This window comes from Eufriesea mexicana, unplaced genomic scaffold, assembly GCF_001483705.2.
Source record: "Eufriesea mexicana isolate 0111107269 unplaced genomic scaffold, ASM148370v2 scaffold472, whole genome shotgun sequence".
Lineage (NCBI taxonomy): Eukaryota > Metazoa > Arthropoda > Insecta > Hymenoptera > Apidae > Eufriesea > Eufriesea mexicana.
In genome coordinates, this window is record NW_016908628.1 from 406746 (window position 1) to 422695 (window position 15950).

Genomic DNA, 15950 nt, shown 5'->3' on the forward strand with positions numbered 1-15950 from the left:
ACTAAATTATTATATTATATAATTATATGTTGTGTGTGTATATATTTTAATTCTAACACAATATATTTCAGAGTAGATATAATACTTTTGTTTCTTTTTAGTATATCTATCATATATGTATATATCTGTAAGCCTTTGCACTCAAGTGAAAACCATCTGTCGCCATTTAATAAAATTCTAAAGATTGATATTGATTAATATATTAAATTTAAGATAACGTAACGATGTGCAAGTTATTGAAATAAAATAGTTAGTTAAACACAATTTCTTATTTACTACTCTAAAAAATGTCATCGACTTTATTTCAGAAAATTTTCCAATTGCTATTCAATTTTTATGACGGAAAGAATCACCGAGTGCGAAGAAGATAGTAATATTCCCTCATCATCGCATGCTGAAATTTCTAGAAACTTAAAAAATTCCTCTTCTTTCTTACAGATCCAACAAACTAAAAACCTTCTGCGTGAACGAGCCAGTACCAGTTTTGGAAAGTCTCTCCTCCGCCCTTCTGTCCGCCGAGTATGAATTCGCGCTTGCTCGATCCTTGGCAATGCCAGAATGTCCAGTTGTGCCGTTCTTTGGTGCCTTCTTGCGGGAATTGCGGGAAGTCATCGCGTTCGAGTCCAAGGTAACCTATTATCTTTTATCCCCCTATAATTATCCATGCCCGCAGTCGACCAATTGCTTCCAACACCTTGGAAAAACACCGAACGAACCTTGGAACTTCTGCATACAATGTTACGGGTACCGTGACGATAAATTGAAACTTTCAAAGCCAAGACAAAAGCATCGTCCAGAGCTTTTATTATATCGAGCCATGGACTGCAGCTTTTACAAATTAAACTTCGCGCCTCGAACCGCGAATTTAACCACAATGGCGCCGATCCTTCGCTCTTATGATCCTTGATGAACGAGCTCGTGTTCATTTCGCACGATGCATCGTAGGAAATAAATTTTAGATATGACGCATAATTAAAAATGTTTGCAATTTCTCGGGTGACTTATTTAGAAAAATTCGAGAAGGTTTTAAAAAATGTGAATATGGATTTATAGATCCATAGATAAAGCAGAAATTATCTACTATGAGATGCATTTTTGAAAAATGTAATTTTCCATTAAGAGTATGTAGGAAATGTGGATATCTGATTTAGGGTAGATACCATTCCAAATATTCTGTCTTCAAGGGAGAGGCTTATTACGTTTTAGTCACTGTGTTGCGGTTCCTATGATGGACTGGTGTCCTATGGTACTGGCCTGGTGGTATTAGTACCTTTTGATAGTTTAGCGTGTTTATAAGATGACTTTTATTCTAAGGCTTACACTTTTAACAGACCTAACGGTTTACAATATATTTTATATCGCGACTGCAATTCCAGAGGATAGATATGCCTCACCGCCTGTTCTAGCGGATTAAGTTGTAAAGGTAAAGGCGAAAGTTTAGGAATTTTTACAAGTACCAGACTCGACAGATGTGACCCACGTGTGACAGACCCAACGAGCGACGGACGGACACCGCTTATAAATCGCGTCATTGACCATCAAAAATCGGCTCCTTGACAGTTTCCTACTCCTTAGCCAAAGGTCCTTCCGCCACACCCTCTGTCCAATTAAAACTCCTTACTTTTCTACCACCAACGTTTATTTTGCCCAATCGGAACTAAACTGGAGAAAACACCGGACAGGACACGACGAGACGCGACATAGATCAAATTCGAGAAATCGGTTCGTCTTCGACACCGATCCTTGAAACATCTTACTTACACGTATAAACGCGTGTTCGAAACGGTACCCCGTTCAACGTCTCCATTATAACTATTCTATACTTTCTATAAATAAACGCTCTCTTTTATCAACACGCACTTCGGGATCCTTATTATTACAACTAGTCACGCGATATTAATTTGGCGCGTGATAAGCGTTCTAGGACATCGAAGGGATTCGATAAATAGGACGCTACAGTATTAATACAAGTACCTTTGTAAGACACGATATTTAATAAAGTGTCAGTAGCTCCGCTTTAACTTCTTTCACTCCAAGTTAGATTAGGGTATCTTTGAAACATATAGCGCCAGTAGGATTGTGTCACCACCGCGCAATGTCCGAGTTTCGATGCATAGTGAGACCAGGTGAGACCTAGAGATAGGTACCATTTTCAAAGGAATAATTTTTGGGAAATGTGGTGGTCCTCCCACGGGGTATCTTATGTTTCATGTTCAGAGCTCCGTTTGTCTTCGGTCTAGTCTGTTGCGATTCCTATGATGGGACTGGCGTTCCTATGGTGCTGGCCTGTTGGGTAACCCCGCGGTCGTCGTTGGTATTGATAGGGTAGCAAGTAGAAGGACGAGAGGAAAAGGAAGGGATGCGTTTGGTCCCCGGGCTTGCTAGTGGACTCATCAGTAAGGCTATCCTAGCAGGCCCAATTTATTTTTGTTTAATGCGCCAGAAACAATAATATACATATAAAAGAAGAACCAAAACGTACAAAAGGGTTACAAATGAATACTTAGACTATTAGATCGATGGCTCGAGCGTGAAGCATTCGCGATCTAGAATCAAACTTAATCTACCGTGCTTATCGCTATAGGGTAATATAAACTTAACCCATTTGCATCCAAGCGCGGAATATTCCGCGAGCTATGACTGTCGTCTATCACCGAGCGCGGAATATTCCGCGAGCCATGACTGTCGTCTATCACCGAGCGCGGATCCGCGAGCCACAACTGTCGTCTATCACCGAGCGCGGAATATTCCGCGAGCTACGACTGGCGCCTATCACCAAGTGCGGAATAATCCGCCCGTTGACTTTTTCCATTATCAGCTGCTGAATATTCTTCATATGCCACAGATCACGTTTTATCCCTTTTGTAAGCATCTCATCTACATCGGTTCATTATATTCTTAACAAGTTTTACTTTTGTTGTGAAAATCCTTTTAACTGCCATTATGAGTAGGTGCTGATACGCGCGCGGTGATACAGGCTAGTCGTCGGTTGAATGTCGGTGATGCCTGAACACGGCACCTTAAGTAGAGTCATGATGCAAATGGGTTAAGAATTATCTTATATTAGCATGCGGGTTTGCCTATGTATAGGAAAAGCACGAAAACTATACAGCTTTTGGTTTTAAGTGGATAAGGGGGTGGATAAGGGGGTGGATAAATAAATATAGATAAATAAATAAATAGATAGATAAATAAAATAAATAATTAAATAAATAGGAGGAAAGGGGGATGAGGGAAGAGGGGGTAGATAGGGTATATATGTTTTTTATTTTTTTCAAGATTATATTATACTACCCTAGCAGACCCTGCCTTAGACCAGGAATACTTAGGTCGCACAGGAACTTCGATTTAAGGGAGGTCGAGGCTTCACCGAGGACTTGGGAGGAAATTCTCGAACCTCCTTCCAGTAGAGATTCATCTATTGGCGAGAGTGAGAACTTGGTCGCCACAAATATTTTTATTAAAATTAGATACGTGTTTTAAAGTCGAAATATATATATTCTTTTACAACCTGCTGGAAAATGTATTTAAAAAATTCCATTTCTATGTAATAAAATAAAGATTATGCAAAAATAGGTTGAAAATGGGTTATTAATATATCTAAAAGACAGTTTGTCTTTTAATTAAAAAATTTCTGTCTTTTCATGCACATTGAATATATAAAAATGGAAACCAAGTTCAAAGTCCTTATTTATCTTAATTGTCGAAATATTGCAAGTAAATTTTTGAAAATTGCGGAAATTCATTAAAAACAATTGAACAAAACAAGCTCCCTCATAGACCCCTTTTTCAGAAATATTTTCAATTATTTAAAACCGATAATAGGAAGTGTACAAATAATTCTGTGACTCACTATACATTCGCAAACTCAAAGATTATAAACAAAGTATCTCAAGTAAAATTAGTTGGGAAATTACTCGAGATAATACAAGTAAGTGTATAAAAGTAATTTCTCTTCTGAAATTCGATAATCTGGAAATTTCGAGGCTTTCGCTTTTCGAACGATTACTTTAGTCAATTAAGCGATCGAGGTCAGCGGTGAGTTTTCTCCCTTTAATATCGTTAACGCTGGAAATAGGTATCCCCTACAAGGTGTAAATGCTAAAATCGACAGCAGAGTGGACAAATTTTTCATTCGAATGCATATTTCCGATATTCAATATCTGACCTGAATTTAAAAATCGCAACGCGTTCGATAATTGTCGACTTTCAGGTTTTCTCGAATCCATTATTGTAAAGAGAAAGTATCTCATGCACGAGAGTGTTAATGGTGGATGAAACATCAATAACAATAAGAACAATTCTTTATTTAATTACAAAAAAATGATCAAACACAAATATTAAGTAGAAATCTAATTAATTTCTCGCAATCACACGCTCACACCTATTTTCACTATTACGACTCAATTACAACTGACCTATGCCCAATCTTTCTGGTTTGTTCTTTCTGCTTTCATACGTTACATGACATACACAATTCACACACACACCTCGATCATTGCACGCATACTCATTTATCACGATAACCTGAATCCATTAAATATTGGCATCCCATGCACACTTGTCCCACTCGTCCCTTTCTTACAGACATCGCTCCTTTATTATATCAACACATATATATTCAAAATCTATGTTAACCATTACCATAGAGAGTTTTCGTCGTGTAATACGAGAATGAAACAAAAACAAACTTGAAAAGGAATAATAGGGCGTAAATAAGTTACGATGAGAGGACCATTTCGTTCGTGGCCATTTTTAATTGAGTTTTCGTGATAAATTGACACTCTTGATACTTATAAACATTTGACATTCGACATTAACAATTAATACTCTTTATAACGTGTATTTTTAGTTTATAGTAAAATAATTTTGTTACTTTTTCAGGAATGTGAGAGCATTTTGAAAATATTAATGAAATTAGGTTTTGTCGATTGATATGAGCCTTATGTGGAATAATATTGTTTATAACGTTTATGTTATTAATTAAGAAATAAGAATTTGTTTGTAACCAAAATACTGCAAAATGTGCAAATGAAAATTGAAAGAATATGAAAATACTTTGTTTCTTATATGGTATATGATAATGAAACTGTAAGAGTATTGAATACTAATTAAAAAATTGATAGTTTTACAGGATCTTATTTATCCAGTTATTATAAAGGTTGTTTAAACTTTTTCTCAATGTTTAAACTGTCTTTTAAAGAATTTCGTATTAAAATTGTTTATTAATTAATATAATAATAACAATTATTCTTTGCTCACGAGTATCATATAGAATATCATAATCATCACGAAATAAAAATTTTCAGTTCATTTATTTTTAATTATACACAATCAAATTGCTAAAATTTATTTCTGAAATATAGAAAATATATAATTGGAAATATATCATTTCGAGGTTATCTGGAAATTATAGTATACTAACAACAAACTCATAAAGACAAAAATAAGTATTGCTATATGAAGTAATAATTTATCTTTAAATAAAAACTTTTATGGAAAATTAATTTTTTGAGCATTTTCTTTTTCTTTTTACTTTTATATAAAATATTCATTGTCAAATCAAAAATACTTAAAAAATCGTGCTACGTATTACATTACCATAAGAACACCCTGTATATACGTTCCTAACATAAATTAAGAATATAGCACATAACGTTACACATAGTAAAATTATATATTAATAATAATTATTAAAATAAGAATTCAGCTGGAAATTAAAAAAATTATTAAACAAAAATAATCCAAAAACTCTCTAAATTCAAACTTTGCGTAAATAAAAATTTAATTCCGAAAAATAAATTAACGATGAAAAATACTTGCTAAGATAAATATAAGCTCGGTAATTTAACAAACACTATTCATCAAGCAATCCAAATTTGACAAGCCAAATTATACAAATATAACCAAAAATTATCCTCGAGCTAAAATTCATTCGAGGATCTCATGAATAATTTCCAAACTAATTCCAATAGCAGTATCGCTAAAATCGTTTCATCCTCTGCAAAAAAAGAAAAAAAAAAAAAAAAAAAAAAAAGAAAAAATATAACGCAGGAATTTCTCTCGCTTATCCTCTCCGTTTCCTTTGAAAAAAAGCCTTTAAATCCCAATACATTTCCCCAAACAGATCAGTATCAGTCCAATATCAATTCAGCACCAATTCAATACCAGTTCGGTATTGGTTCTAGCTCAATTCTGTTCCAATTCAAACTCAGTTCCATCCCAGTTCCGATTCAGTTCTAGATCAAACGGTGTTTCAGCTTAAGTCAGTTCTAAGCTCCATATCACGCGATATCTGTATCCAAGCTGGCTGCACAATTGTCATACAATCATCTGAAACGTATCCAAGAAAATGCCAATTTGCTAATATTTGCACACCGTGAAACATCAGCCTAACTCCCTCATAGACACCTCCATAACAGCTCTAACCCATCGATTCTACCTTCCAAATTTAAAAAAAAAAATAGAAGAATGCATTAGACCTGAAAATCCTTAAATCCATTGACGAAGGAACGTCTGATGAAAATTCAGTTCAAATTTGAAGTCAATCGATCAATTTCAATTGGATGTATCGTGTCAACTAGTTGAGTCCAGCACGAATTCTGCGTAACGAAACGATTACGTGCTTAATCAATCTACCATTTCGGGATCATGCAGGGCACAATTTTTGCGAATTACTAACGAAGCAATTGTTGTATAAATGGAAACAGCGTTTAAAATGCATGAGAACTCGATATAATAACGTCGACGAGACCTTTTCTGCTTGGTGTCTTTGTATTTGGACATCTATAATTTCCTTCGTATCACAAATTTTATCAGATGGCTTTACGCTTGTATTTTCGAATATAATACGCTTTAAGAAACCATAAAATGGAAAAATAAATGTTTTTTAACTGGATTTGTAGAAGACTTAAGATAGTTACCGATTTGACGCCATTATGATAATATACGCACCGCAGCGCCATATTCTAACCTCAAAATCAAGGAAACGTGTTAATAGATGATTTTTCGAAACTTTATGTTCGAGAGCCTTTCACACGTTGACCTAGAACAGAGGAACCATTGTCCCTGACTCTTCCTCGCATATCTATTTCGGCTTGTCCATCGAGAGTTAGAAAAAATCCGAATTTTACGGTTATTGCCAACAGATGTATGGCTGGAACGACATAGCGCGATCGTAAAACCAGTCAAGCCTAAAAGTACCATCCGTCAGTGAGAAGAAGGCTAGGCAAGTATTTGCGTCTCCACTTTAGTTACAATCTACTAGTTCCCCCACTACTATACACATCGTCGCTATTGGGCGAAATAGTGACAAAAATCCACAATAGATCACGTTCAGACCAATGAAATCGAACGGTGTCTTCGCAGCATTGATAGCCTCCCATTGTGTCAACTATTTTCGAAAATGAACATAAATACAAATTAATTTAAATAAATATTAAGAAAGCTTTTTGAGGCTAATAGGAAGAATGTATAAACGAAAATTTGAAATTTTAGTTTCGGATATTTGTTCACTTTCGAGATATTTATAAAAGTATTCTACCTATGTATGTCTATCTTTAGGATTTAATAATAGTGTAAGTAGCCGCCTAGTGGCGGCGCCACTTCTGCTTACCTCAAACCAATACTGTCCCTACTTCATAACCAGTCATTCCACAGTCTATGACTATAATTAAATAAATATTAAGATTGCGTTTTGAGGGCAATAGGAAAAATATATGAGCCAAAATTTTTAATTTTAGTTTCGAATATTTGTTAATTTTCGGGATATTAATAAAAGTATTCTACCTATGTATGTCTATCTTTAGGATTTAATAGTAGTGTAAGTAGCCGCCTAGTGGCGGCGCCACTTCTGCCTACCTCGAACCAATACTGTCCCTACTTCATAACCAGTCATTCCACAGTCTATGACTGTAATGTACCATACTAGGAAAGATGATTGAAAGAATTTAACGTATAAAGTCTAAAATTATTTTTCAGCAATTTAGAAACTAATAAATATCCGAAATTAGAATTTTTAATTTGAGGTCCATCCCTTTTGCTGAGAGAATGCTGTACCTACTTCATCACCAGTCATTCCACAGTCTATGACTGTAATGTATAATACTAGGAAAGACGATTGGAAGAATTTAACGTATAAAGTCTAAAATTATTTTTCACAAGATTAAAAATTAATAAATATCCGAAATTAAAATTTTTAATTTCAGGTCCATGCCTTTCTCTAAACCATACTGTTCCTCTAACAAGTCAAAATGTCAATTAGAAACACTGTGTACGACATTGTATTTAAATTTATTTTCTCATCAGCAGAACTTCGTAAAGTCAACAGTAATTGTAAGAAATACGGGAATTATGCTTTCTTTTTATCGAGTGAGAATAAATTACTGTAATTATACCATGATTATGAGCTGCCACTTATGAAGTCATTACTGTATAAGTACATTATTATCATCTCTTTTTTACTAATACCTGATTACATTTGGATGAAATGGACATTATACAACAGTAATGGCGAATCTTTTGAGCTCACAACAGTGTATCATGATTCATAGAAATCCTAGCTTAACTCGGGTGTTTTGTCACGTTTAGAAATATCCATAATTTTGCAGTATTTACAAGACTATTTAAAAAAGGAATATATTTTTGACATATTTATTTATTATAAAAATAAAAACAAATAATTCTGATTTGACACAAGTGTCAATACAAGAACATACATAATTACTGTCGTATGTTTTGTGCATAATCTTCAGTATTCCAGCTGATGCATTTCATAAAATGAGAGTATAGATTGTTTTACTATGAGAAGAGTAATGCACAAGAAAATTTGTATGTTATGTTTGGAAAATTACTCGTAGATGAATGGCCTATGGTGAATAAGTGGTAAATACTATGATTATGATCAATCAAGAATCATCATAATCATTATATTTAGCTATTCGTCCCCATTTTTATCAGAAAACTCTCAGCAAATGAATAATACTCTCACGACTGTATTAAATACATTTTTATAAAAAGATTTAAATTATATGAAAATAAATTTTCCATATAATTCAGGAGATCATATTTAAATGTCCACAAGTAAATCATGTTTCCCTAGGTAGACCTGTGTTTACCTACTGGTTCCATCTTTCATAGTCATCTCCACTTTCTTGAATGAAGATAGACCTTTGCTAAATATAGACTTAACCATAACTATATTAAATTTCACCTCATTTATATCACACGAGTTTCACAAAAGATGACAGAAGATGGTCTCACAGAAGATCTCACAAAAGTTATACCAAATAAATAAATTTTTCTATACAAAATTATGAAGAGTTAAAGTTTATGATCAGAACGTCAGAGTCAGTGTTCGAGTTATATTACATAGAGTAGTTCAAGTGTTTGATATTAGCGTTGTGTTAGATTTGCAGAATTAGACTAACCTTAAACTGTACCAAGCAATAATTTACATTTTAAATATACGTTATCGCTATTAAATTCAAAACCGTGTTATTTGTACTGTTCGCACCTGTTCCCAGTTCCTCTCATATTGCTCAACCTTACAATTATATTTATGTAGGATCGGGTTGGGTGGATTGGCTAAAATAGCGTTGTTTTGCTTCTTAATGGAATAAAATAAGCTTATACGTAGATTGACGGCTATGAAACAAGAGGGACTCGCTATGGGCACGTTCGACTTTGACTTCTTACTGCCATACTGACACACTATTAGCAACTTCCAAAAGACTCCTGGAGACCGTTCAAGACTGGAGCTGCCCGCGTCCTTGCACCCTTATTTAAAGCATTCATTCTGTCCTTTTCCATACCCAGGCTTTCCTTTCCAATCATGCCCCCTTCTCACGCAACCTCGGTGGGCCAGGTACTTCAACCACTCTGGACGCATCCCTAAACTTTCATTCGACTCTACCATAAACATTCTTTGCAGTCAATCCTCTTGCACACGGTCACTTTCATTCTAAGCCCAAACACGCTTGACATTCTTTCAGGGCCGTACTTATTCCAATCCCACATTTAACCTTTTGACTACGGCAGACTTTGAAACGCACCGATCGTACCACACGGGTAGAAATTCATTTACAATGTCCGCCGAGAACGGCAAAATTTTGGGTAGAGATGCGCCCTCCGTGTCACAAAAGCAAAATTTCTGAGCGCGTATATGCGCCCACAGAAGCCAAGGGGTTAAATATCCACAGAAGAATCTCGATTCCCAAATGCAAGATCAGCTATATATTCACTCGGAAGCTCCACCTCTCATCGTCATCCCAACTCTGTAATAAGCGAAGACAGGCATCTACCAGTTATAGAATAGTCAGAAACTGCTGCCCACGAAGACACTACCGAAGACTAATTTACAAGCTCCGATTATATTACTCGAAGCAGCCATATAAGACAAAGTTAGGCTCGTAATCTGCCAAAGAAATTAAGTGACACAGCTAAATTTATTGTCCCGTGAGAAAACATCCTCCGATAATCTCTCTGATCCGAGAAGCTAACGAGCATCTACCTCGTACATGTAGATGACATTGGATGGTGACAGGCAAGAACAGCGTCAGGTGACCGTCCTCCTGTCCTCCCTTATTCAAATGCGAGGAACGCTGGAGGAACGCGAAGAGAAAAGGGACGAACCGTGAGATCGAATGATTTCACAGGGAGCTTACACGTACGATTTGGCAGCCAGCCAAGGTAGTTCGTCCGATAAAATCCGTACATCCTCGGGTCTCCAGCGGAAGCGTCGAACCATGGAATACGAGCAGTGAACGAGGCCAAAGGTTACCCGGAGATACGAGAGGAGCTACTCAAATTACCAACCCTTTCCTTTCGTTTGACCACTTTAAAGCGAAAAACACCGATACGGGCTGGTGACGTTGACACCACAGAATGAGAGCACAGTCGATCATGACCTTTGCGCCATCTAGCCGCATTTCTCGCATCCTGATTCATGGTTCTTGATAGGAGTTTCTAGACAGTGTATTATATATTCGTGCGAATGAATATTTTTGTATTATTTATTATTTATGTATTATTATGTACAAATTATAGAGGGTATTATTTATGGTAAATTATAGTTGTTAGCTAAATTATAGTTGTGTAATTATACAAATAAGGTTATATACAGATGCAGGTCTAAATAGAAATTTGTTCTGTCGCTGGAAGATTCTAATATTTTATTTTTTTTGTTGTAAATATTTTGCGTATGATGCATAATAAATTATATATTTATTTATGTATAAATTATAGAGTTATGTAATTATACAAATAAGGTTATATACAGATGCAGGTCTAAATAGAAATTTGTTCTGTCGCTGGAAGATTCTAATATTTTATTTTTTTTGTTGTAAATATTTTGCGTATGATGCATAATAAATTATATATTTATTTATGTATAAATTATAGAGTTATGTAATTATACAAATAAGGTTATATACAGATGCAGGTCTAAATATTATAGAAATTTGTTCTGTCGTTGGAAGATTCTAATGATATTTTATTTTATTTGTTGCAAATATTTTACACATAATACATAATGTGTCGAAAATATAGACAGTACGTCTAAAGTGATCGTGAATTAAATATGAATGTTATTTTTATAAATATTATAGTACACGCATTATAGTACATGCAATTTATTAACACAGAGTGGCCACTGAAAGACTGAAGGATATAAAACGAAAATATCTTTTACAAAAACGTGTATTTTTAATTTTTTAGTATTTTATTTGGAAATATAATTAATAGACTTTTTATTTTCAAGGGATGCTGTGTAATCTACAAAAGGAAAGGAAATAAAAAAGATTGAAACTGAACCAGTTATGTCTTTTCAAACTCTTTAGTCTTTCAGTATAGTATCCACCCTGTTGTACTCACAGAATAATTGTTGACAGACGTAATTGTTGATTCATGTTATTTTAATTAATTTTCTTTGTTATCCTGTAGAGGATGAAAATGTTATAATCGTGGATTAAAAAATTGAACACAAAATATGAAGAATAACTTAGGTTTTAAATTAAACTATTTAAGAAGACTTCTTTTCTCTTGAAAATTTTGACTTTGATAACACCGTTCAACACGAATTTCAATCTGTAATATCCATCGGGTAATTCTTGCCGCCCTTTATACAGTTCTTGATCGACCAAAAATCGATAAAAATTTCCAATCTTTACCAATTTCATTAATTATTACTTTTCCGTTGTAATAACCAGTAATTTATTAATTTTTTCAGTTTTAGTGTAAATTTACGCCGTAAAGAATTTGTTATTAACAGTGTAATAATTTATAAATTTTTTTCAAATTACAGGTACTTTTTAACACAAGTACGTTATATGTTGAAGTAATAACCAGTAATTCATTAATTTTTCCACTTTCATTATAAATTTACGTTGCGAACAATTTCTCATTAATAATAAATTTGATGCTTTATACATGTTATATAAAGTAAAACTGCATTCGTTCATAAGATAAATTTCTATGATACATGAACCGTTCACTGCACAAATTGATTAACCCCATAAAACAAAAATGTATATTGTTTTCTAAAATTCCCTTTATAATCGAAATAAATATCGTAGAATGCATAAATACAAATGTAACTTTCATCTAATGGTATATAAAATTTATAAGAAGAAATAGCCAAAAGGTAATCGTTAGTAATGTTACCATTTTTATGTTACTGGAAGAGTTAATCGATCTGGCAAGTGAAAAAAGTAATAAATTTAAATTTTACTAAATTTTACTTAAATTCTGATAAGACGGCACTAAAAAATTCACCGTTATCATTCATGGCTTGCCAGTGCATTTGAGTTGCATTATTGCAACGATTTACATTAGAGTACGGAGTTAATCAAAGTGACCTCTGAAATAAATTATTTATTATTCAGTGGCCAAAAAATATTTGTCGCTTAATGGTGTTAATCTTAATTATCAGGGAAAGTTATTATAAATATAAAAAGTTATGACTGTACCAAGTGCTTTGGCACTTAAATTTAAGATTTTTCAAAAAGTGGAGTTAATCGATTTTTGCAGTGAACGACTCAAATATTGATGGACTTATCTTGATATTATATTTGAATTTCGTATTTAATTATTTTGGGTTAACTTATTTTGATATTATTTTTCAATTTTGTATTTTTATTATTTTCTTTTGATAAAATATTGATGGACTCGTTTTGATATTATATTTGAATTTCGTATTTAATTATTTTGAGTTAACTTATTTTGATATTATTTTTCAATTTTGTATTATTATTATTTTCTTTTGATAAAATATAGATGGACTCATCTTGATATTATATTTGAACTTCGTATTTTATTATTTTGGATTGATTTATCTTGATATTATTTTTGAATTTTATATTTTGTTATTACTTTGCTTAAATTTATATTTTATAATAACGAAACTGTTTCAAATTACAAGTGATTTAAAGAAATTTCTTATAATTTTATAGAAGAGTACATGAGAACATGTACATGAAATATATATTATATATTATACTATTTTATACCTCATAAGAAATGAGTTCTACTGAACGATGATTTTGGTGTCGATTACGTGTTACGGCCCTGACGAAGCTAAATGTGCAAGCAAGAGTTGTGTGGCGGCAAAATCCCGCTTACGGGTTGCCGATACATATTTTACGGTCCTGTCAATATTGAACATCATCCTAATATTGTTTCTGGATGGTTTCTCCTTCAGAAATGCCCACAAAATACACTCCTGTGAATCAAATTCGTGTCAAATAATGACCTTTTTCTAAAAATTCAAGAATATGCGTAGAAAGTACGCTCGGAGGCCTATTTTTAAACTTTGATAACCAATTATAGTTATTCAAAATTTATAAAAATTCAAGAATATGCTTAGAAAGTACGCTCGAAGGCCTATTTTTAAACGTTGATGATCAATTATAGTTACTCAGAAGCACGAATAATTATAATTATGTACATTGATAAACTTCGTGTACTCTCACCTAACTTTTAAAACAACAATGAACCCTTTAACCTTCTTACTTTCTACGCAATACTTCATTTTACATGAAAATTGTGCCTTTTTAAAAAAAGCTCACATTTATCGCAAACTGTGGGTGATAGAGCAATCTCGATTACGGATTCGAGTTCAGGAAAGTAAGCTCTGCGAGAATCACCTATTGGATATTACAGATTAGAGAGAAAGTTAAAATTTGTTGGACTGTGCAATCAATGAAAAAGTTGTTATCGATTTTTCTCTCCAATTTTTTTTTATACTCCTGAATTGAGTTTTTACACTATATCTTTTCGCGTGTTTCTAAATAAAATAAATTGTATATTAACGAAATGGTGAGTAATATTGAATGATAATAAAATTAACATTACGTACCGTAATAATTTAAACAGGGTTACTAGGTAACTGTTAATAGATAATGTAAATGAGCAGGTAGTGATTCTACATCTAAAACTAAGTCGAAAAGAAAGAATAAAATTTTTTCGTCTGACGTTTCATTTTCGAGGAAATCCTGGTTCAAAATTCGCAGAGCGCGCGTTTTCTTATTCAAATCTTAACGCGCCGAATCTTACAAGGAGAGTGCAAGTCCTTCGGGTCACCGATTTAATTGAAACCTTTTAGGTTTGTAGATTTCGTCATGCAGTTCCAGAATATATATCATTATAGCTGCCACTACTCGATAGTTTTTGAGATATTTGCGATTAAAGTTGTATTACTTCGGTAACTACTGATTTATTTCTTGTGGTTTCCAAGTGGTGATGTGGCTTTTAATAGTGACACCCGAAAATTCATGACACCCATATACATCCTGTTCGCTTCTATCGTTTCTATCATTCACAAGATCACAGTATCATGATATCGCCAATTATGGGACACCCGTTATATTATAACGAAATATATAATATAGAATACACGTTATACGTTATACGTAATACGTTATAATGAAATTATACAAATTTATATTATTACTATTATATTGTATATAATATAATAAAATTATAAAAATGTATGTGGAACAGTATATTAAAACAAAATTAATTAAAATACATATTAAAATAAAATTAAATGATAATGAAGTTAATATAGCATATTGCTAAAATGTGATGAAGGAAAATTTGCATAAATAAATAAGGTATGGAGATTAAAATGTTCTTGTAACCACGAGAATCAAACTTTTGAGTCACTGAACGAAATACCTCTCGTTTTTGTGCAATCGTGTTATTCAGAGTCAATACAGTGAAATTTAGCTCGTGTCCACAATAAAGTCTTCGATGTACGAATAATTCGAGTACATAATTGCCGTGCATCAAAGTATTCATCCGCAACTGTAAATTTACCAGCAAATTGACGCGTAGGCGGTAATGGTAATTCGATTAGATGACAACTAATTCGATGGAGAATTATGTAAATTCAGTGAACAATTAGACATAATAAGAATATATTTATTTTTTTTTTTTTTTTATTTTTATAACTGCTGTTTTTAGAATTGAAATGAAGAATTTATGGTTGAAGTTCGTTGCAATAATTTTCCTGACCAATTTCATTCTTTTCTGTAAGATTAAAATTAAAATATGTTCGTAACTAATGATTTCTCGAAATTAGTAGATTAATGCTGTTTTATGGAGAACATTAAATTTTGTAGATTAGTGTAGGAAAAAGTACATTATCTCGTTTAAAAACATATTGGAAACCTTTATATCTTTTCTACGCAGAAATTTACAAAAAAGTTAATAAATCCAAAATCTTTGTCTCTTTTGAAACTATTTCACTTTATGTGGTCAATTTTTCCTACGTATTATAGTAGAGATAAATATCGAGATGGTAATATTTGGATGGTGAACCACTCTCTGTGATATTATTAATATATAATATTTTATTAAATGTAATTTATTGATTATATAGAATATTAAATATATAAGGCGCTAAAATATTAAATATAATAATAATAGAGTCTAAATATTAATTAATAATA

The 15950-nt window shown here is 32.8% G+C and overlaps 1 protein-coding gene across 1 annotated transcript in view; it reads left to right on the forward strand.

The window, feature by feature from the left end:
• Positions 1 to 15950, forward strand: part of LOC108545515 (1-phosphatidylinositol 4,5-bisphosphate phosphodiesterase epsilon-1) — a 107015-nt gene that overhangs the window by 12326 nt on the left and 78739 nt on the right. The window contains 1 exon segment of the mRNA XM_017897178.1: positions 439 to 628. Within this exon segment, the coding sequence (XP_017752667.1) occupies positions 439 to 628 (190 nt within the window).